The following is a 21,844-nucleotide window of genomic DNA, read 5'->3' on the forward strand; positions in this document are numbered from 1 at the left end:
TAGGCAAATTGGTATGGAGTAGTGGGGAGGGTGGATGTTAGGTGGGCCTTTACCAGTCTCTCAAAGCACTTCATCAGTGGCGGTGCGTCAATACAGGGCGCTGGGGCGCCGCCCACCCTACAATTTTGAGATGAAAAAAAAAAAAAAACGTCAAAAACCACTTAAATGTAACCAAATAGAATATATTGCCATTCGTTATCACTGAGAGAGAAGCCACGCCTCCCTGTGGGCGCCGGCCAAGTGGAAGTCCATGGGAGCCAAAAAAAGGGGCAGGAACATTTGAGCAAGGACAGCTTCTCATTGGCGGATGACAGTTCGAGCCACCATTTGTTACTGAGGTTAAAAGACTGCATATTTCTGCTTTCACTACATGGCACTGCATGAGATGGTACATATGGGTGTGGTCTGCAATGGGAATAGGGACCAATCCGCACTGCACTATAGTGGGATTACATTGCTATTAGCAGCGATTTGCGATTGGCATAATAAATAGCATAATAGTAGCCATTAGCATGTTCTCTTATAGGTGATCTTATATTGACTGATGTAATAAGGATGAGTTCATACAGCTCATACTGTAAATATAATACGAATGAGACCTATGTTGCTTAGTGTAATGCCCACTATTATATGTGTCTTAATAATATGTGTAATTGTTATAGTGTAACAATCATTCATATTGATGTAATCCAGTGCAGTGCGGATTGGTCCCTATTCCCATTGCAGATCACACCCATATGTACCATCTCATGCAGTGCCATGTAGTGAAAGCAGAAATATGCAGTCTTTTAACCTCAGTAACAAATGGTTTACTCAAAACCTGTTTTTCTTCTCATTGTGGAGTGCTATTTAAACCGCGCCGCCGAACTGCGCCCCCCCTCAAAACAAGTCCGAGCGGACAACAAGACGCGTCAACTCAACTCTGCCACCTTGTGGACACAGGAGGGAATTACAATTGAAAGAATGCGTTTCAGACAGACCGACCGACCGACAGACGGACGGACATACCCTCTTATAGAGATGCCGGACGCATCTAAAAATTTCACCAGCCGCCACTGCACTTCATCATGATTGGAGTGAGTGCTATGGGTCTGTAGTCGTTCAGTGATGATGCCGGTGACTTCTTGGGTAGTGGTACGATGGTGGTAGCTTTGAAACTATGCCTATACAATTAACACTATTTTGGATGATTACAAAGAAATGACATCACATATGTTTTTTTTAATAACATTTGGATCCACCAATTTGACTGGATCGACACATGGAATAAAATCATACTGGCTATTGTAACACTCCGAAGTAGGTATAATTTGCTAGATGAATATGCTTAACTCTGGGCTAGTAATAAATGGTTATATGTATAACTACAGAGCCTTAAGGAATGAATGTCAGCAGAGAAAGACCACACAATAAAGAAACTAAAATCAGAGGGTAGAATAAGTATGACCCAGTGGCGGCTCTGAAAAGTTCTCAGGGGGGAGGGGGGCATATTTTTGATAAAGATTAAGGCGACCCATTCAGTAGTTTCATTAAGCAAGACAATTGTATCAATTTGTTGTTAGCTGATTAACTCATACAGCAATACCCTTTTGTCCACTAGATGACAGCACACAACAGAAATAGTTCCCCTCTACCTACACAGCTAGAGTAGCTAGTTACAGGTGGAAAGCTATGAAAGAAAGTTGCATCCAGCCTTCATAACCTACATATCCCACTTTTTCATTATCCACATGTCTCAAAAGTTGTATGATTTAACATAGCTTAACAGATCACATGCTATGTCAATTAACAACATACAGAAGGGGGCAACATACGTCAAAACCAACGATATTTATTGACTGATCTTGAAAGTATTGGCTTACAAAAGCTAAATAAGTCATCACATAGAATATAACTCAGACTGTTAGTGCAAGAAGCGAACATTCACACTGTAAAACCTATGAAAAGTGACAGTGCTAGCCTATACAGACCGCGTTAGCCACTTCAAAGCCTGCTAGCCACATTTGCCTGACTGTTGCCTGAGTGACAGTTGGCTGATTCGATAATAAAACTAAAAAATAATAAAAAATAAAACTCCTTTTCCCGTAGGCATTGCGTTGCCCTTATGGACAAGCCGCCCCTGGTATGAATGAACAGTACAGAACCTACGATGGGGTTTGAACATCAGTGGTATCAGCAGTGGCGGACCTAGTCATTTGGGGGCCTAAGGTGAAAACATAGCCAGGGGCCCTCTTCATCCGTCCTTTTAATGCAAAAAAAAAAGGGCCACCTCAAAGCAGGGGCGGACTGGGGGGAAAAAGTGGCCCGGGAGTTGTCTGTCAGAGCGGCCCACTTAATATACGGCGCGTTGCCCGCTCAATGTATGCAAAATACCCATACACTTAACATAATTTTGGATGATTACAAAGAAATAACATTATATATGTTTTTTAATAACATTTGGATCCACAAATTTGCCTGGATGGACACATGGAATAAAATGATACTGGCTATTGTAACACTCCAAGGTAGGCATAGTTTGCTAGATGAATATGCTTAACTCTGGGCTAGTATCAGATGGTTAGGCCTATATGTATAACTACAGAGCCTTTAGGAATAAATGTCAGCAGAGAAAGAGTACACAATTTTTTTGATAATGATTAGGGCGACCTACATTAAGCAATATCATTTTTTTTGTAGGCTGATTAACTCATACAGCAATACCTTTTTGTATAGTAGATGGCAGCACACAATCAAAATATTTCCCCTCTACCTACATAGCTACAGTAGCTAGTTATATGGAAGAAAGTTGCATTCAGGAGCCTTCATAAGCAAACATGATTTGGCTCCACATTAAATTATCCCACTTTTTCATTATCCACATGTCTAAAATGTTGTATGATGCAACATAGCTTTACAGGACACATAAAATGTGTCCAGTAACAACGTAAAGAAGGGGGCAACATATAAGTCAAAACCAACTATATTTATTGACTGATCTCGAAAGTATTGGCTTACAAAAGCTAAATAAGTCTTCACAAAGAAAATAACTCAGTGTTAGGGCAAAAAGCGAACATTCACACTGTACAACCTATGAAAAGTGACAGTGGTAGCCTACAAATAAAGAAATACAGACCGCGTTAGCCACTTCACAGCGTGCTAGCCATGATTTTCTTTCGTTCCAATTCTTGGATGTAGGGTTCCACCCTTTGTAGAAACCTGTTGAATCGATACATTTGGTGTAGGAAGTCCTAATTGTTTTGTTGTCAATTTATCTTAATTAGTACGCCGACAGAGAAAAAAAATCTCCTTTTCCTGAAAGCAGTTCGTCGCCACAATCGCCCTTAAAGGCACCCAGTGCAACTTTCGAGGCTTAAAAATAAACATTACATTTCTAGTCTTTTTTACACGTAGTAAGTTTCAATAACTCCATACCATTACATACCGACATTCAAGCAGCAAAGATGAGACGTCGTTGTGTGGTGAGAACTGATAGAAAATCGATAACAACAACAATCGCCGCCATTTTCTTTATATTTTGTAACCTACAATAAATAAAGCAGGCTTCCAGTCAATGGAAAAATGGCTTCTCCCCACCGGCGATTGTTGTTGTTTACGATTTTCTATCAGTTCTCACCACACAACGACGTCTCATCTTTGCTCCTTGAATGTCGATATGTAATGGTATGGAGTTATTGAAACTTACTACATGTAAAAAAGACTAGAAATGTAATGTTTATTTTTCATTGAATGTTTACATAAAGTTGCACTGGGTGCCTTTAAGGTCCGCCGCCACTGGTTTGAATTTTGTTGTAGAAATGAACAGAACAGAACATACGATGGGGTGTAAACATCAGTGGTAATGGTAGTGTTGCATGCTGGGTGTGTGATTATGTGTGTGTGTGTGTGTAGGGGTGTTAAAGGTGTCTACGAGCGAGACACGCAAGTATTAGGCTAGAGTGATTAACATTTAATAACAAATAAACATAGTAAGACTGACGGAGGAGATTAGAAAATAGTAAGAAAATAGTAACCATGAGTGTGAATACAGGTCACTAGGAGTAGTATAAATAGCAGACAGTGATTCCCATTGGTTATCATTAGAGGTATATAATGTATTCGGTGAAGCAAGGAAAACTGTCGCAACCGATGATATCTGCGGGAGGGCCGGTTGGTTATAGACTTGGGTCGGTGCCTGGGTGGGTAATTTATCGTGGACCTTCTGCTGGGTGAGGGCCTAAGGCAGTTGCCTAGTTCGACTTAATGGTAGGTCCGCCACTGGGTATCAGTAATGTTGCATGCTGGGTGAGTGTGTGTGTAGGGTAGTTAAAGGTGTCTGCGAGCGAGTGATGTGCAAGTGTTGAGTAGGCTAGAGTGATTAACATTTATTAACGCATAAAACAAAGTTAGACTGACGGAAAACATTAGATGAGTAAAGAAGCACTTCAGAACATTTTCGAAAAATAGTCACCATGAGTGTGAATACAGATCGCATGGAGAAGTATAAAATTCAGTCAGTGACTTCTACCTGTTACTATTATTAGAGTCAATTAAATCATCTTTGAGGAAAAGACTTATGTCACTGCTGACGATGACCAGGGAAGGGGCCGGTCAGACCCAATGAGGGCCGGTACTTTGGACCGTTCCAACCCCGTCAGCCCACCGTGGATTCTCCCGGTATCCCCGATGGCCATTCCACCCCTGGTTAAAATACAATTATCTGTTACCAAAGGCTGAACATTACTTGAATCGAAGTAACCTGTGGGATGACCTACCTAAAAAGCATTTAATAATTATAAACTATCTATTATAACACAAAAATGCATTTATATTAACTGTACAGATTAGCTCAAAAGGACACTTCACAGTATCTTGCCGTATGTCTATGTCTTCTTATCTATCTATTGGTGTATGTCTGTGTGTTTGTGCACAAGCGTGTGTTTAATGTTGTGCTATGTTTGTCTTCTGGTCTGATCTCACTGGCCCAGAATGACTGGAACTGCTGCACAGGCAATGGTAGGACTGGACAGAAGAGTCTGTTTACATGATGTGGTCCCTGATTGTGTGTGCATGGCTGTGTGTACTGCGGGGAAGTTATGTATGATAGGATAGAACTACTGAAGGCTGATTAGTCCACTATAGGATTTGTAGGATTAAGGAGGATTACAAGACAGCCTCTGTCCATCTGCGTGCAAAAATGCAAACAACCTCAGGTGAAGCTCTCTCTATAACTCCTGCCTCTCCACAGACCGTGTTGGTGTGAACTATGAATGCAGCCCAACAGACATATGTAATTGCTCCTATTCACGTAGTTTAAAAAAACATACATATTGAGAAAATGTAAAAGCTGTAATCTGTCTGCATTTCAGCTTGGACTTTGAAGCTGACCTAATCCTGCCTGAAGACATTACAGACTCAGACCTCTCATTTACCTTGTTAAATCCTCGAATGATGGCTTGCATCAACATCAAATAACAAAAACACCATTTTTAAGAGGTTAACAAGAAAATAAACACCACAATAGTTAAATAGTTTATTTATTTGTTTGTGTGTTTACATTTGTATCTAGTGCCTGAAAGTCTTCACCATTTTCAATTTTTTCTAGTATTTTCATTGTGAAAACGTATGCTGTATACTTATACTATATTGTACAGCTCTGAAGGCAAAATATCTTATTTGTCCACTGAAATGGAATTTATTGAAAACAAATAAAACGTGTTTCTCGTAGCGTGTCCTACTTCCGGCCTCTTGCATGTACGTGTAACTTAATATAAATTTAGCTGCCAACCAGAAACGCAAGCCCCCGCCCAAAAAGGGTATTTGAATTAGCTGTACCAAAAATGACAAATGTAAAGCATATTGAAGTGTACTAGACAGTGTTGTAATTCTGCGTTTACAAACCCGCATAAAACAAATAGTAGAAATTTGACTTTGCAACGAGAATTTGGTTCGGTGTTAAACATTTTCTTGTTGAGCTTTATCTCCAACGGCTTTTTAACGTTCATCTCCAAGGTCCTCACTGAGCTAAGGTGCTGATTACGTGGTGTAGTACAGGTCCTGAGAGAGATCAAACTTGATTTGAATGCTAACAACAAGCTAATAATAAGCTCTCTATTCACAACCACAGTCTTGAAAAAAGTAGTAGCACCAATGTTTCCATAGGTGGTTCGACCACCTCCTCCTCCATGCGAGGAAAGAGCCGGGGTGTTGTGGTGGAGGGGTTTAAGGAGTGTGGCATCTTTCCTCTAAACCGGGATGTAATCAACAATAGCCGCCACATAACCTTTGGAGGCCAAACCACCACTGCTACCACCAATGGACCATCCTGCTTCTCCCCAGAAAGGGCCGCTATACACCAGAGGAGGGAATGCGCCTGCAACATGGGCCAACAAGCCACCAGGGGAGCCCCCAGTTGCAGATGCAGACCCAGCATCTGCTCCACACCTTTCCCAGCCCTGTCCACCACCAACGGTCAGCTCACTGTCTCCTTCGTGGCCAGGCCAGGCCCCCCAGCTCGGGCCTCATCTGCTTCTTTTTCCTACCCCATGCAGTCACCTTCTCATCAACTGGTAATTACTCTAGATCCAAATAATATCTTAAAAAATAAAAATAGTAATATTAAGTGTTAAGCTTTCATATTAAATGTGAATTGAATTGCTGATATTACCTACCTACCGGTGTGTTAAATCATTGTTGTTTCGGTGTTGCTTTTCATCATTTCTTTATAAATATATATAATTTAAATAATCTATTCAAATATTATCTTTTGAATATTGAATAAATATTGTTAATAAATTAAATATAACTCTATTTTGTGGGATGTCTGTCACTGTTAAGATCATGTAACACTAACACTAACACTAGTGCTATCTAGTATTATTTCTTTCTGGCAAAAAAACAACAACCGGAGCAGAACAAATTCCATTATGAGGAAGAGTAAATCAAAGGGCGGACTAATACCTGTTCCACCGACATGGTGCTGGTGCCGGTGCCTTATCTGGAACCAGTTCTGCGCGTTACAACCAAAATTCTGCTGTGCTGGTGCTCAAAAACCTGCACCGGCATGGCTCCATGAAGTTGCTGGTCCCGAAATTGGGACCCACCAAAGTCACAGAGGTTATGCGCGGAGCTACCCCACCAGCAACAGAAATTTCCACCGCCATATTTTTTCAGCCGTCAAAAGCCTTTATTGTAATTTCTGTAAGCATTAGCATACCACAAAGTTTGTACAAAAGGATGAGCGAAAAATTTGACGATAAACGGAAAATCCATCCAGAAGTGGACCACGGATGAGATGAATATGTTAATAGTGATTTGGTCATCAGAAAATCAAGAAAAACAAGACAAGGCAATAAGGGGAAAAAAATGTATGAGGAAATACGTGGAGAGTTGGAGATGGGGGGGGGGGGGGGGGGTAAACGGAAAACACAACAAATAACTAACAAATAAAAAAAAGAAAGAAAGACTGCAGAGACTATTAGGCAGAATCATCAAGAAGTGGTGCTGGACGGATCAAGACTGTATTACATTTACAGCTCCTTGAATGGTTAGGGTAGCGAGAAGCAAATAATATAAATGGAGCTTTGCTGGAGGATATTTGTGACACTGACGCCTTCTCATATGAACAAGGTAAGCTTTCATCCATTAAAATTGGTGCTCTGACTGCCATGCCATCCAGCCTGTCTCTATAGCGTTGAGGTTAGAGTGTATGTTTGCCACCCTGTAGACCCGTGTTCAGTACGGTGACTGCCCGGACTTGAAACCGGCCTCGACAGGGTGCCGAACATGCACTCTGACCGCTGACTGTTTACTACTTGTACTGTTGTTTACTTTATTATACACAGTTAATTACAACTATTTATAATGATTATATTTATTAATATTCATTAACTATTTATAATATTTATACCATATGTCCATCAATATCTATTGCAAATAAAAATTGTATTAGTGTTCAATCATTCTTCTTGGGTATTGAAATAGCCCATTAATGCAGCTCGGACATCAGCTCATTCCTGTTGGCCCTGGTCAGGTAGAGCTCTTACTGGAGGTTGCATGTTCATGTGTATGTTTGTTTCTTCAGAAAAGGGATGTCAGCACCATTGTTTTATAACCATTTCCACTTAACAGTAATTTCTCTTCATAAGACACCGCCATCTTCCTTTAATACTTCAAAGGCAGTGTCCACAACTGATTGTGCCCTACTTTTACTGTAATAACATTTTTACTGCTCTGGCATTAGTCCTCCTGTGTCTGCAAATGGTTTCATCAGCCATCTTTGCAGTGGATAGGCAGGGTCTCCAATCAGGAAGTGTCCAACGTCAAGCCCTGAGATGGTAGCCTTGTATTCACTTAATATCTGTCCTCACCCAATTTCTCCCACAACTCGGATAGTTTATATACTCGCGTGTCATGGACATTTACCGGATACCCTACACACACAACCGAAAATAGACCTTTACCATCCTCAACTCCCTGTCGTATTATGGATTGCCATCCTTTTCTTTTAAAATAGTTACTTGGGTACTCCTTTGTCCTTTTCCTTTAACATTCTGCTATCCGGGACTGGTATGTGCTCGCGGAAGAAGCACCGCAATGACGGCGTCACAGGAATCTCTCACCGAGTGCAAGACCATGCTAATTATGACACCAAAAAGGTGACTGAGAGTCCTGTAATGGCTACTGGTAGCCAGCCTCCAAAACGGGATGGCAACTCGCTTTCTCACAGGTATGCAAAGGCGATAATTTGGGTCCATTCTACCCAGTCTGTGTCTAAGGCAGCGACACACAGTACATACTCAAAGGCTTCTGGAGAGACTCTGAAGTTCTGCATGAATTGAGTACGATTGAACGTAGGCACAATGGTATACCACCAATGGCTCATTTGTGGGTGTCTCAAAACTACAGGAGATCTTCGCCTGAGGTGCCATAAACATCTAAAAAAAAATGAAAGATGAAGCATAACATTGTTATTTATGATTCATCGTTTCTTTTAGCCTATTATAGAAACTTGAGGCCTATTTATACTGTTGTGGCGGGGTGCTGAGAGTTCCGACTACGCCACTCTCACAGATGGGGTGAGAGACCCTCAGTTAAGCACACTTTAATTAGGTCTAGGTTCCTACACAAGTCCTGTCCAATTAAATGAACTTAAGCAGAGGCAGTGGTATCAAAAATATAAATACAAAGTTTATTGAATACACAGTATGCACATCCTATTAAAATAACACACTAAAACAAGGGCGTGATTGTGAGCCTAATACACTTGGGCCTATGGCCTAAATTGACGTATGGTTGGGTGAACTCCCCACCTGAAGAACGTTACCACTCATGAATGAAGACTGCAAGGATATAGCCACACAAATTATTAATCTTAGAATCACAGCAACCATAAGGCAATGTATAATGCACACTCACTGCAAAACATATAACACGTGTTACCAGGTGAGCAAGCCCAGCACGACCAAGACTCCAAAATAGACGTCTAACGTCAAAGTAATAAACAGACAAAACAGGCCCTTTATCAAAACAAAACTGAGGACAGAAATAAACAAAACTATAGAAACTCTAACATGGGAAAAACAGTGGCAGTCGCTGGACTATACCTGTTGTGGAAATACCAAAATGAGTAACACAAAGCAATAGCATCATTATATAAATGTTCTCAATAACTCATTTAACAAACATACCGATTGCTGTTGAATGGTGACCTCGCTGCTTAACGCTTTTCCACCGTCACGCCAGAAGCTGAGGAGGCTGTTGCTATGTAGTAAAAACAATAGGCTACATCACACCAGGTTAAACACCATGCAAACGTGCTAGCTACTGTGGATGTAATGAGAGAATTGCCAGCCTACCTGAGTTACATGCATCCAATGCCTAAAGCATTCGGTGAACGCAGCAAACAATTGCCTCCAATACAAAACGCCAACTTGAACTAACGCGGGCCTCATATAGGAAATAGCTCGTCAGCCAAGGGCTACCTAAAACTCCTGGGTCCTAACGCTAAAGGGAATCACGTCAGCCATGGGCTACCTAAAAAGGTCCTGGGTCCTAAAGCTACCTGGTTACACTGTGTTTAGGCCAGGCTTTTAAAATAAATGAATAACCTCTAATTTATATTCATATGGATCTCTCTGGTCATTAACTGGTGTCTCGTAAATTCTAGTAGGCAAACATACATTCAGCTGGACACTACGTTGCAACATCAGCTGAACAATGACGAAGCTTACGCACCCTTCGTCTGGAGGCCAATCTCCGCCTGTAATTCATGCTGTCCATGTTCAGTACATGTTGTAGCTGCCAAATGTGAGGACCTGCCTGATGTGAGGCCGCATGCGCAAACTTTGCGACACTATTGTAGTACAACGAGCCAGGTAATGCTGGTGGTGTAGGCTACAGCATGAAGTGGAATGACAAGCGCATTTGTTTACGTTTGAAATCCACCAAGGTTTATGATGTTAAGCTTCATGTTTATTGAATTATTAGTTAAGCAGTGCATTCATTAGCCTACTAGTAACAGTAATACAACATAGCCCCATATGTTGACACTGAGCCTTATGCTGTAAACCGTTGACAAAATTATAAAACACTACGTTAAATAAACCTACATTATGCGTTAAGAGAAGCCAGATACGTTGATATTAAACCATGTATGAGAATGCACGTCTTGGATAGTTTGCTCCTGAGCCTTCTGCCGTAAACCGTTTGTGTTTGCGCATGCGGACTCACATCAGGCAGCGGCGGACTCTAGACATCCTATTGGCGGACTCACATCAGGCAGGGTCCTCACATTTGGCAGCTACACATGTCACAAGCCTTCAAATTGAAGTTGTTTCAACTTGAAAACTATGTTTACAATCATTGAAAGGAGTACCTTTCTGTTCGCCATGACGAATGCTCGTCACTTTTGAAATATGTAAGATTGATTACTTAAACACTATTTATATCGATAAAAAACATCTTTGTTAAGCGTTTTTTTTTTTGCCACAGGGCGGAAGTAGGGAGCGCTACGATAACCTACCAGCTCCCGAGCTTGACCATTTGCTGGCAACGTTTTTTAAGGACGTCCACAAGGTAAATGGCACGAGTATGAGCCTGATACTGTATTAGGCTTCCAGAGGAGTATCCATCGATTCCGTCCACACCAAAATGCCATATAATAAACAACTTACTAACCTCAACTGTAAATTTAACGGAAAATAATTGTAACTTGAAGTCAGCAAGTAATGGGTTACCACGCAACACCTGAAACTTATTTTTCATGAGGAGACTTGAGAGCTCAACAAAACTAAATATTTTCTATTAACAATTACCATTTCTTTTCATTTACAAAATGAAAGGAGAGAAAAATTCCATATAGTAATCAACTTACTAACCTCGACCGCTCGGTCATGCAGGGAAATATAAAACTTCGTCCTCACTCTCGGTTTGTAAGTAGTTATTATTATATGGCTGCGACAGTACTAGTGTTCTGATTGGCTAATGCGTAGTCATGTCTCCCGCATATTGCCCTCTCGGGAAACTCAGCGGGCAGAACGGAATTGCGACGGTTGGTGTGGTAGCTTCCCCAATCCGCTGCGGGCTTCCTGGTATTCCCGGTGCCTGAACCTGGCATGGCTGCAGCGAGGTCCCCAAGTCACAAGCCGAGGTTCCCCTCACCTTTGACATCCCCGTGAACCTCACCGTGGAGAAAACAGGGACCAGAACGGTGTCTGTACGCACCACAGGATACGAGAAGTCATCCTTCACTGTAGTTCTCGGTTGCCAGGCTAATGGCCAGAAACTTTCACCTATGGACATTTTCAAGAGGAAGACTTTGCCAAAAGAAAAGTTTCCATCTGGCGTAATCATCAAAGCTAACTCGAAGGGCTGGATGGACGAGGAAAAGATGAGTGAGTGGCTGAGAGAAATTTACGTGAAGAGACCGGATGGCTTTTTCTACAAATCTCTGTCCCTATTGATCTGCGACTCCATTCGCGCCCATCTCACCAATGCTGTCAAAAACCAAGTGAAGCAAACTAAGTGCTTGCCAGCGCTCCGGGTGGATTAACTAAAGAACTCCAGCCGCTAGATATTGGTGTCAACAGGGTGTTCAAAGTTAAACTGCGAGCTGTGTTGGAGCAGTGGATGACAGAAGGCGAACACACATTCACCAAGACAGGGAGACAGCGCCGGGCGACTTACGCTACTATCTGCCAATGGATCGTGGATGCCTGGGCTAAGGTATCAGTCTCAACTGTGGTCCGAGCTTTCACGAAGGCCGGAATCATCACTGAACTGCCAGGTATGCAATGACACTGACTCCACTGACTCGGATAATGATGAGAGGGATCCGGGCATGCTGGATGCCGTAATCGCCCACCTGTTAAACTCGGACACTGAAGATGAAGAATTTGAAGGATTTGTGGACGAGGAATGAACTGAAAAAGTGAGTGTATTGTGTTGTATTTTATGTTGCATTAATGTATCATTAACGTTTGAACAATGGTCAATTGTGTTCAATTGTGAACACGTTTAATAAAGTTTGACTGACTGACTGTTTTGTGTCGCTTAATGCGCCTTATAGTCCGGTGCGCTTTATATATGAAAAAAGATCGAAAATAGACCATTCATTGACAGAGCGCCTTATAATCCAGTGTGCCCTATAGTGCGGAAAATACAGTAATCCTATGGAATTCCCCATATTCCCCAGTATGAATAACAAGAGGCCTCGTAATGGTAAGCCAACTCAGGGCAGGCTGTTGTCGCGCCGAGAGACGACTCTTCTGCCCCTAGCTGGATGTCCTCAAGAGTGAGTCCAATCAGATACCAGTGGTGCAACAATCAGTCAGGTCTCACCTCTGTCTGCCCAGGAAAGATTCACCAGGTGCCCCCAACTCTGCAAACTCTGATGTTCTGTCTGCCCTAGACGGCAATAAATTGAAAACCGATGCGGGGGCACCCAGGGCCACCTCCAACAGCAAGCCTGAGGAGATCCGGAACTGTAAAAGGGCAGGAAAGAGCCACAGGAGGCCCCCTGTCCTGCCACCTAGCAGTTATATTGCGTCCAGCCGAGTGTCCTACTTTGGCACATCAGTTGGATGAGCGCTCGCCTTCAACAGCTTAGACCTTTTCACCCACCAAATCACAGAAGAACCCTCCTGCCGCTCTGTAGCTGCCCACTAAGACGGGCAAATATCAAAGGTCGTGCCATGGTTCCAGAGCAAGAATTGTGCCGCTTGAAGGGAATCCATATCCCCTTCTCTACTGGCGGTCACAATGACTACACCCATTAAGATGAAGATTTTTTTTTTTATGAGCAGTCAGTGTGAAAATAATTGACAGCTCATACTTGATTATACATCTAGGTTAATGTTCTTTTTGAAAATCACACACACATGGCAGTCTGGTTTTCATTTCAGCACACACTAAAACACTCGTGCATTTATGGCTGTAAGCTAGATCCTGGTCTGGTCAGGGTGGAGTGATAGGAGTCAGGTCAGGTCAGGTCACAGTCAAGAACAAAAGCCCTTCAAGTTGATGAACTGAAGTTTACAAAGTGCTGTGGAACTGGTCAAAAATACTCGCAATAATGGCTCAGTTTATATATAAAATACCAAGGTTAAAGTAACAGCACACTCATGAAACTAATAAGCTAGATTTCGTCCCAAAGGAAGGTAAACACTGATATGATTGTTTCTACTTCACAGTGAGTAAGTAGCTTTACATTAAGGCCTTCTGATCAAATAAGTAAGAAAAACAGCCCAGTGAATTAAAACTGTTAGAGATCTCACATGGAGGTTAAAATTAAACAGTGATGACACCAGAGAACCGATGGAAAGATAAATTAGGTTTACAGGGGGTTGTGAACAGGTCATGAAATGTTAATTGTCAAATGCATTGTGAAAGGTGAGACTTGAACATTATTTCTGTTCACTAAAAAGTGATCACACTTCCAAACATAAGCAACAGCTCTGAAGGACAGACCAAACACTGGTTAACCGGCTGGGTTATGTGTGAATCAGTCAGTGCGTATATGTTTGGTTAATGCTGCTCTGTAGTGTGTTTTCCCAAGAGCAGTGGTGTGAAATGGTCACGGTAACAGACAGCGACAGAGAGAGAGAGATTTAAAACGAAAGTTACTATGATTTAATTATTTAATTGTTGCACAGTTATGCTATTAGTAGACACACCCCTGTAAGGGTCATTAATTGGGTACAGTACTAAAATTACGTCATTATACCTGTGTATGTTTGTGTTTAGGTCTGTTAACTGTTGCTGTGTGAGGGTGTGTGTTAAGCATTTAGATGCTGAGGCACAAACGTCTAAGGGTAGAGATGCTGACTGATATGGCCTAGTTCATTCTGTGCTGTGATTTGCGGGATTGCAGGGACCGAAGTTAAGTGGTTTCCCTGCCGGTAAAGAGAAAAGTCACTACTGCTCATCTCTGTGTGTAACCATGAATACCAGAACCCAGAGGTAAAGCTCTCTTTATGAGCCAACTCCATTACAGTGATGTTGTCACTATCTCCATGTCAACTGGACTGAGACTTGGACATATGTGGAATATGTAAATGGTATCTGTAACATTCAACCGATTTTTTTTAGGAAAAAATGCTTTAGATCACAGTTTTGCAACTTCAACATCTGTTTGTATTTCAGCCTGGATATTACAATTGCCACACAAAAGGTTGAAGCCACAGTCTCCCATATTTCACTTATCAGTGTAGACCAGTTTTGACTTTAAGGTCCTCCTTCTGAATTTTCACCCTTTGAAACGTTTAGACAAAATGTTAGAACCCAAAAGTACCCGATTAAATTCATATTACAATTCTAGCAGACTAAAAGTGTGTTATGAATAGGTTTTTCTTGAAGTCTTCCATTAATTCACTGCCTGGCTGGGCCTAAGAAAGGTAGAGCTGGAAGTGAACTGCCTGACTGTGAACTGGGCAAACATGATCCTCTCCCTTATTCACTCTCATCCTACTGAGAAATTACAGTCAGAACTGTCTGTTTGTCTGTCTCTCTCTGTTTGTTTGTTTCGTGTGGGTATTTGTGTGTGCTAATGTTGTTTTCTGTCTTTGTGAAAGTGTTTGGGTAAGTGTTTGTGTTGTATGAGTTGTGGGTTATGAAAGTGACTCTGGAAGCATAAGTTGGTGGAAAGCCACTAGATGGTGATATAACATTAGGGCAAAGATGCCACTGTTTTTGCTGAGATCCTAAACCTCAGAACCATTACAGAATCGTTACTATGAATCTGGCATCAACAGTTTAATTATATTATCTGCTGTACACAATATATTTCATCAATTTATACAACCGCAGTTAAAATGACTATGAATTTTCGAATTGAACGTTCCAAATCTAAGATGAGTCACTGTAAAGTGGAATTAATAATCGCCTACAGGGGGAGACATTGCCATTGTATCACTGTGTCCATGGTGGATACCTTATAACATTGCAATCACAACAATTAGCAAAGTAACAGATCAATAATGTGGTTGTCATACGTGTGACATTTATTTAATTGGGTTTGTTTCTGGACATTTACTTGTCTGTTCGTTTGTTCTGTCCGTAGCGAGTGTGACTGTGGTAAATACACATACAGTACATGCTGTCACAACTGTAGTCAGTAACAATGGCAGCCCAGTGTAAAACTATAATACAGTTCTATAACTCAACCTCCATTCCTGAACATATGTACAATCAAAAGTAGACCATTATCACAGGGCAGAAGTCTGAGTGAGTGTGTGGATTTGAGAATGGAGAACAGACAAACACTATTTTGGATTGTCCACTGAGATGCCACAACCCAGTTAAACAGGCAGTGCAGACCAAGAGAAAAAACATGGGAAGGCTGCTTATGTGTTCTTTTGAGTGACGTAACAGTGAGTAAAAAGTTAGAGTCAGTGTGTGTGTGTGTGTGTGTGCATGTGTGTGTTCCTGTCTGTGTGTCAGTCCTCCACATATCAGAAAACACTCTCTTGTGTACATTACTTTTTAAAGTTATAAGGCAACATTATGAACGCATCTCTAAAGCATTTAGTTTCGAGTTATCTTGCTGTTATCACAAATTGTTGAACTACATTAAATAATTTTTTGAATTATAATTTCGATTACTGATATCACATCAACATTACTAACAGAATATTATAACGTATACCAACCAGCTTTTAATATGATTCATAAAGCAAGAGTGGTGATATGATAATTCTGCACCTTTTATTTTCCTCATGAAGGAAGTGATGCAGCAAAGCTACCAGCCAGTGCAGTTAGGAGAAGGACTGACACTGAGCTGCAACCAAAAGGTGGAGATTACAATAAAAGGGAAGTCTGATGGACAGATAGAAAGTACATCGAATGGAGGAAGGGAATGAGACAGAGAGGAGAGTAGGGAAGCATGGGAGAAAGAGCAAAGAACATTGCTGTTCAGATGAAAAGGGCTTTATAGGAGATTATTCAGTGTAAGAGCAAATCACCAAGGCCTCTAGGGGCAACAGGCCCATGGTAAGGCCATGCTCATGTGAACGTTTTTAGACCCTTCCAAGTTTTCCACATTGTGTAATGTTTCAGACTCAATCTTAAAATGGATTCAAGTCATTTATTTGTCTTATCAGTCTACACACAACACAACAGATTTTTGGAGTGTTTTGTAAATGTATTACAAATAAAGACTAAAACAATCTGTCCTTGAATCCAGTAAAATGTGCAAGAACGTTGCTTCTGCAAGTCGCATGATGCCTTTGTTCATCAGTCATGTCCACTGTTTGCCTGTTACGTACAAGTCAACTATGTCGTGTTGAGGTTGCCATGTGCCTGGAGTGTTTGTGTGCTTTACATTGTGTGTAAAGTCACTCCAAGCTGTGACTCCAGTCATTTTCTTTAGGGAACAATTCTCTGTTTGTCATGTGCAGGGGCATGAAATAATTAATCATTTCAAAATAAGTGATAGGCCTACTTGAGACGTTTCACAAGGTCGTCTGTGTCAATCTCTATAGGCACTAGATGGCGCAACTCCCCATATTTTACATTTTGTATGAACTGTGCTCTGGTATAAAGTTTTATCTATCTCCTGTAAGAAGTTAAGTTTAAAAGGCCATGGATTTTTCTATCAACATTTAACTAAATGCAAATAAACAATCCACACTCTACATTAGCTTTACTTTTAGGCAAAATATCAATGATTACACAATATTTGGGAGAAAGACAAGTGACTTTGAAATCATTATGCGTTGCATGGTCTGAATAGAAAATATGATAAAAACATGCCTAAATAAAATAAAATGTATCACTTCAAAACCACTTTATTGTTTTTATGACTTTTTAATGATCACAAACTCATTTAGAAACTAGTGCAGAGGGTGAGACTTAAGTGTCTCTATGTACCTACGTAACTACAAAGAGTCTGCGGATTTAATATCTTGAAACTCAAAAATACGGAGTTTTAAACGTTCTGATATGCTTCCATGCGTTCAGATGTGTAAGTTTGTTAAAGAGTTCAGTGAAGAGTCCAGGAGGTCCGACACTTCTGACGTAGGGAATCAGGTGACAAAACTTTTCTCTCTCTAGATTCTTTCCCTCCTTCTCAACCCGCACGAAGACTGTTATAAGCAAGGAAAGTTTGACAAGTGGTGCTCAGTTTCTCTGTAGTCGCAAACTTGGATTTCAAGAAAGCGGAGACTGTTTGAGAAGAAGTTACGGAGAAAGTCCCTCCGGGCACTCTTCTTACTTCTCGGTGACTTTCCAGGTAAGCTTGAGATAACTATGACAACTTCAAATAAGAAAACAGTGCCTTTTATGTCTTAATAGAAGTTTTTGAAAACTTTGATTTGAGAGTGCATCTCAAAATGTTGTGTGCATAGAGACACAAACCTTCTCAACGAGTTGATTTTGGTCAAGAACATTTAAAATAAATTAATTGTAACTATATAAGTAGTTGTGTTATGAATCATTCAGGGTGTTACATGCCAAGGTTTTTAGATATTTGCTGCAGATTGGGAAAGGATTTTACATCAAAAGATTGAGCATCTGTAGCATACACCTCTCGCTTTCACTTGACGGCAAAATGAGACGGTGAATTTGCCAACAATAACAGTCTTGAGACCAATTAACAGTTCATTATTTTACATTTTAAGGGGTTCTCAGACAAAAAATGAATGGGGGGGAAAAACATATTTACACTTGGATCACTTTTCACCGTTAGATTGTAATCAGATAAAGCTCTTTCCCCTTTTTAGACCAGTCACACTTAAGTTGAACTCGAAATTTGTTTTAGTCTTGTCGCGCATCTGGAAGGCACACGTTTCACAGCTGTGGGAATGAAGTTTTTTTCTGGATGGCACTATTAGACCAGTGGTCTATCTGCAATCTTAGGCCTACCTGCGAACTTTAATACATAGTCAGAATTCGGTGTCTCAAATCGGGGTACAACGCACCTTTACACTATTTAGCCTATGGTGTTATGGGGGACCAGAAGCGGATTTGCTTTGTGTATTGTAAACAAATATGTAGTAGCTAAATTGAAAGAGAGGCTTTACCTAATAATTAATTAAAGTGCCCCACAAACGACCCAGAGTGATTTTTGTACCAAGAAAGAAGTTGCGTCCACTAAAACTGTATACCGGATTCAGCGAATTTAAGCCGTATTGTTTGCTATTTGCCCGATGCAGCCGGCAGTGCCTTCTCCTGAACCCCGTTGTGTGGTCCTGACAGCTTGATAAAAAAAAGGAAAAAAAATACCCTGTAATCTCGGCATTTCACTCCTTTAACAAGGTACTCTTGACAGCTTTCCTAAAAAAAAAAAAAATGGGCTCTTGGTGGTTCACTGATGGCATCCGTCCACGCATTATGTGCAGTCACTCGCCTCTTTCCTATGTGTCGAGCTGTGGGTTTTAATCGTCACAGTCTCCCACTAGATGAAATGTTTCAGTGATTTTAGAGCGGTGCTGGCAACTGCAACCAGGCCAGAACAGGGCTACCTGTTACCAGACTCAGTGAAAGATACGAGTGAAAACCAGTACAGCAACTACAGACCTGAGAGGGGAAAGTTTAGTATGTAGGTTTCATTTAACCGACTGAGTCGCCGTTGCATAGATACAAGTATGGCAGAGTCTGTGTTGCCAATTAGGAATCCATACAAAAGGATACAATCCATTTTAGGCATAATTCCTGCAGACTGGGCTAGGCATGGGTGTAAATACGTTTAGGTATGGATTGCTGCAGCTTGATGGGATCCTAGAGGAGTTTAGAAATTAAAAGTCATGAGAACCGTAAATAAAGCAACTTCTCTGCAAATCAACATGCCAACATGCTTGTCATCACAAGGACTTTCTTCATTCACCATATGGTTTTTAATGTTTATAGGGACTTCTTGAAAAATGGTTTGATAAAGAACAGGTCCACAGCGCAAATGTGCAGTCTTATAAAAGGAAAAACAAACAAACATGAAATTAACGGTCATACAAAACTTTGTCGACCACCTGAATGTGTCACACTGTCCAATTCTTTTTCAATGAACGCAGCTGTGAATAGAGTTCCTCTATCAGAAATCTCAACCTCATGGATGTCCACTGAGTCTGCAAAGCAATTTCTCGTGCCTTTGATGCCCAGATCTTACGCCAACTACTTGTGGTGGTTGCAATATCACAAATCACTGCAGTGTAGGCAGTTGATTATTATCCCCCATAGGACTTTGATGGGAGAACATTGATTTGTACAGGGTTGTGTATTTCAACAGCTTTGACTTTTTGTGCCATCTGGGATGCTTAAACAACTGTTTAATGTTTTTGATCTGTTTGCAGTTAGAACTCCCTCGAGATGGGTGACTGGAGTGCTTTGGGAAGACTGCTGGACAAAGTCCAGGCTTACTCCACGGCCGGTGGAAAAGTCTGGCTCTCCGTGCTTTTCATCTTTCGCATCCTGGTGCTGGGGACAGCAGTGGAGTCGGCGTGGGGCGATGAACAGTCTGCCTTCAAGTGCAACACGCAGCAGCCCGGTTGCGAGAACGTCTGCTACGACAAGTCTTTTCCTATCTCGCACGTGCGCTACTGGGTGCTACAGATTATCTTCGTGTCCACGCCCACGCTGCTCTACCTGGCTCACGTCTTCTACCTGATGCGCAAGGAGGAGAGGCTCAACCGCAAGAAAGAGGAGCTGAAGTTGGTGGGCAATGACGGTGGGGACGTGGAGATCCCGCTGCAGAAGATCGAGATGAAGAAGCTCAAGCACGGGCTGCTGGAGCATGGCAAGGTCAAGATGAAGGGCGCCCTCTTGCGCACCTACATCTTCAGCATCCTCTTCAAGTCGCTCTTCGAGGTGGGCTTCCTGGTCATCCAGTGGTACTTGTATGGCTTCACGCTGTCGGCAGTGTACACTTGCGAGCGCGACCCATGCCCGCACCGCGTGGACTGCTTTCTCTCCCGGCCCACGGAGAAGACTGTCTTCATCATCTTCATGCTGGTGGTTTCGCTGGTGTCACTGGGGCTCAACGTAGTCGAGCTCTTCTACGTCTTCTACAAGCGTATCAAGGACCGCGTCAAGGGGAATCAGGGGAACCTCTACCCAATCGCCGGCACCATGAGCACCACGCCCAAGGACATGTCCACCACCAAGTACGCCTACTACAATGGATGCTCATCGCCCACCGCCCCACTGTCCCCCATGTCCCCGCCAGGCTACAAGCTGGCCACGGGGGAGAGGACCAACTCTTGTCGCATTTATAACAAGCAGGCCAACGAGCAGAACTGGGCCAACTACAGCACGGAGCAGAACCGGCTGGGCCAGAACGGCAGTACCATCTCCAACTCGCATGCCCAGGCCTTCGACTTCCCAGATGGCACCCAGGAGCACCAGAAACTGCCGCCTGGCCACGAGCTTCAGCCGCTGGCGCTTCTGGACCCAAGGCCTTGCAGCCGGGCCAGCAGTCGCATCAGCAGCCGACCACGGCCGGACGATCTAGACGTCTAGCCCGGCGGCCAATACCCCACACACCCCTCTTTGTCCCCGCCACCTTCCTCGACCCCCCCACCCTTCCCTCCCTGTCTTTCTCTAGGTCCCCCACTCTCTCTCTCTCTCTCTCTCAATCTCTTTGTCTTCTGAAGAGCGGGGGGTCACCATGGCCAGAGAACCGAAGGCACAAAGAGGCCACCTCACGTGCTAGGAGCAAAGGGGAATAGGGGTAGGGTGGTAAGGCAGATGGTTCCTCCTCTACCCCCCTGACCCTCCCTTCCTCATCCACTGTTCTCACCAGACTATAGTCATCAGAGACTTTTAAAAAACATTTACTTAACACTGCTGGAGGTACTATCCATTAATGATGATGTTGAAACTAGTGGAGCTAACAAGCCTTAACAACAGAACAGCTATGGAGGAGGGAAGGACACAAGACTCTGATGTTCTGTTTGCTGATCCCCATGACAGTCCCCTCACTTCACAGTAGAAGATTATGCCTTGGTGATGTGTTTGGTTTGATCGACCTGTGTTGGTGTAATCCGGTGACCATACACACACACACACACACACACACACTCTAACACACACATGCACACACACACACATAGAAAAACAAACATTCCAATTTGAAAATGTTGCACTTGTAGTTCATTTACTGAAAGCAGTCTAACACGAACTTAAGAAAGAAAGGAAAACATAAAAAGGAAACAAATCACTTGGGTCTAGATCCCATTATGCGCCTTCTCCCACAAGACCTCAAGTCCATCACGTGAAACAGGGTTGTGAGTAAATTCTAATGCTAAATATAATGACATACTATTTATTTATTACCAAACATATACAGGACATCCACCACTAGGCGAGGATTGACTACTACCCAAGGTCATAATCATGTGAGTAATGTTTGAAGTCACTATACCCAACTGCATATTTA

At 42.2% G+C, this 21,844-nt stretch overlaps 1 protein-coding gene across 1 annotated transcript; it reads left to right on the forward strand.

The window, feature by feature from the left end:
* The first annotated feature begins 17,598 nt into the window (after positions 1-17,598).
* Positions 17,599-21,102, forward strand: gja1b (gap junction protein alpha 1b). Its single transcript, XM_080832127.1, has 2 exons — positions 17,599-17,707; positions 19,761-21,102. Exon 2 carries the CDS (start codon positions 19,777-19,779, stop codon positions 20,923-20,925), a length of 1,149 nt encoding a protein of 382 aa, XP_080688253.1. The 5' UTR covers positions 17,599-17,707; positions 19,761-19,776; the 3' UTR covers positions 20,926-21,102.
* Positions 21,103-21,844: the final 742 nt, after the last annotated feature.

The sequence above is a fragment of the Sprattus sprattus genome (assembly GCF_963457725.1).
Source record: "Sprattus sprattus genome assembly, chromosome: 2".
NCBI lineage: Eukaryota > Metazoa > Chordata > Actinopteri > Clupeiformes > Clupeidae > Sprattus > Sprattus sprattus.

Coding starts and splice junctions, on each gene's coding strand:
- gja1b (XM_080832127.1), top strand. CDS start 19,777: ATGGGTGACTGGAGTGCTTTGGGAAGACTGCTGGACAAAGTCCAGGCT.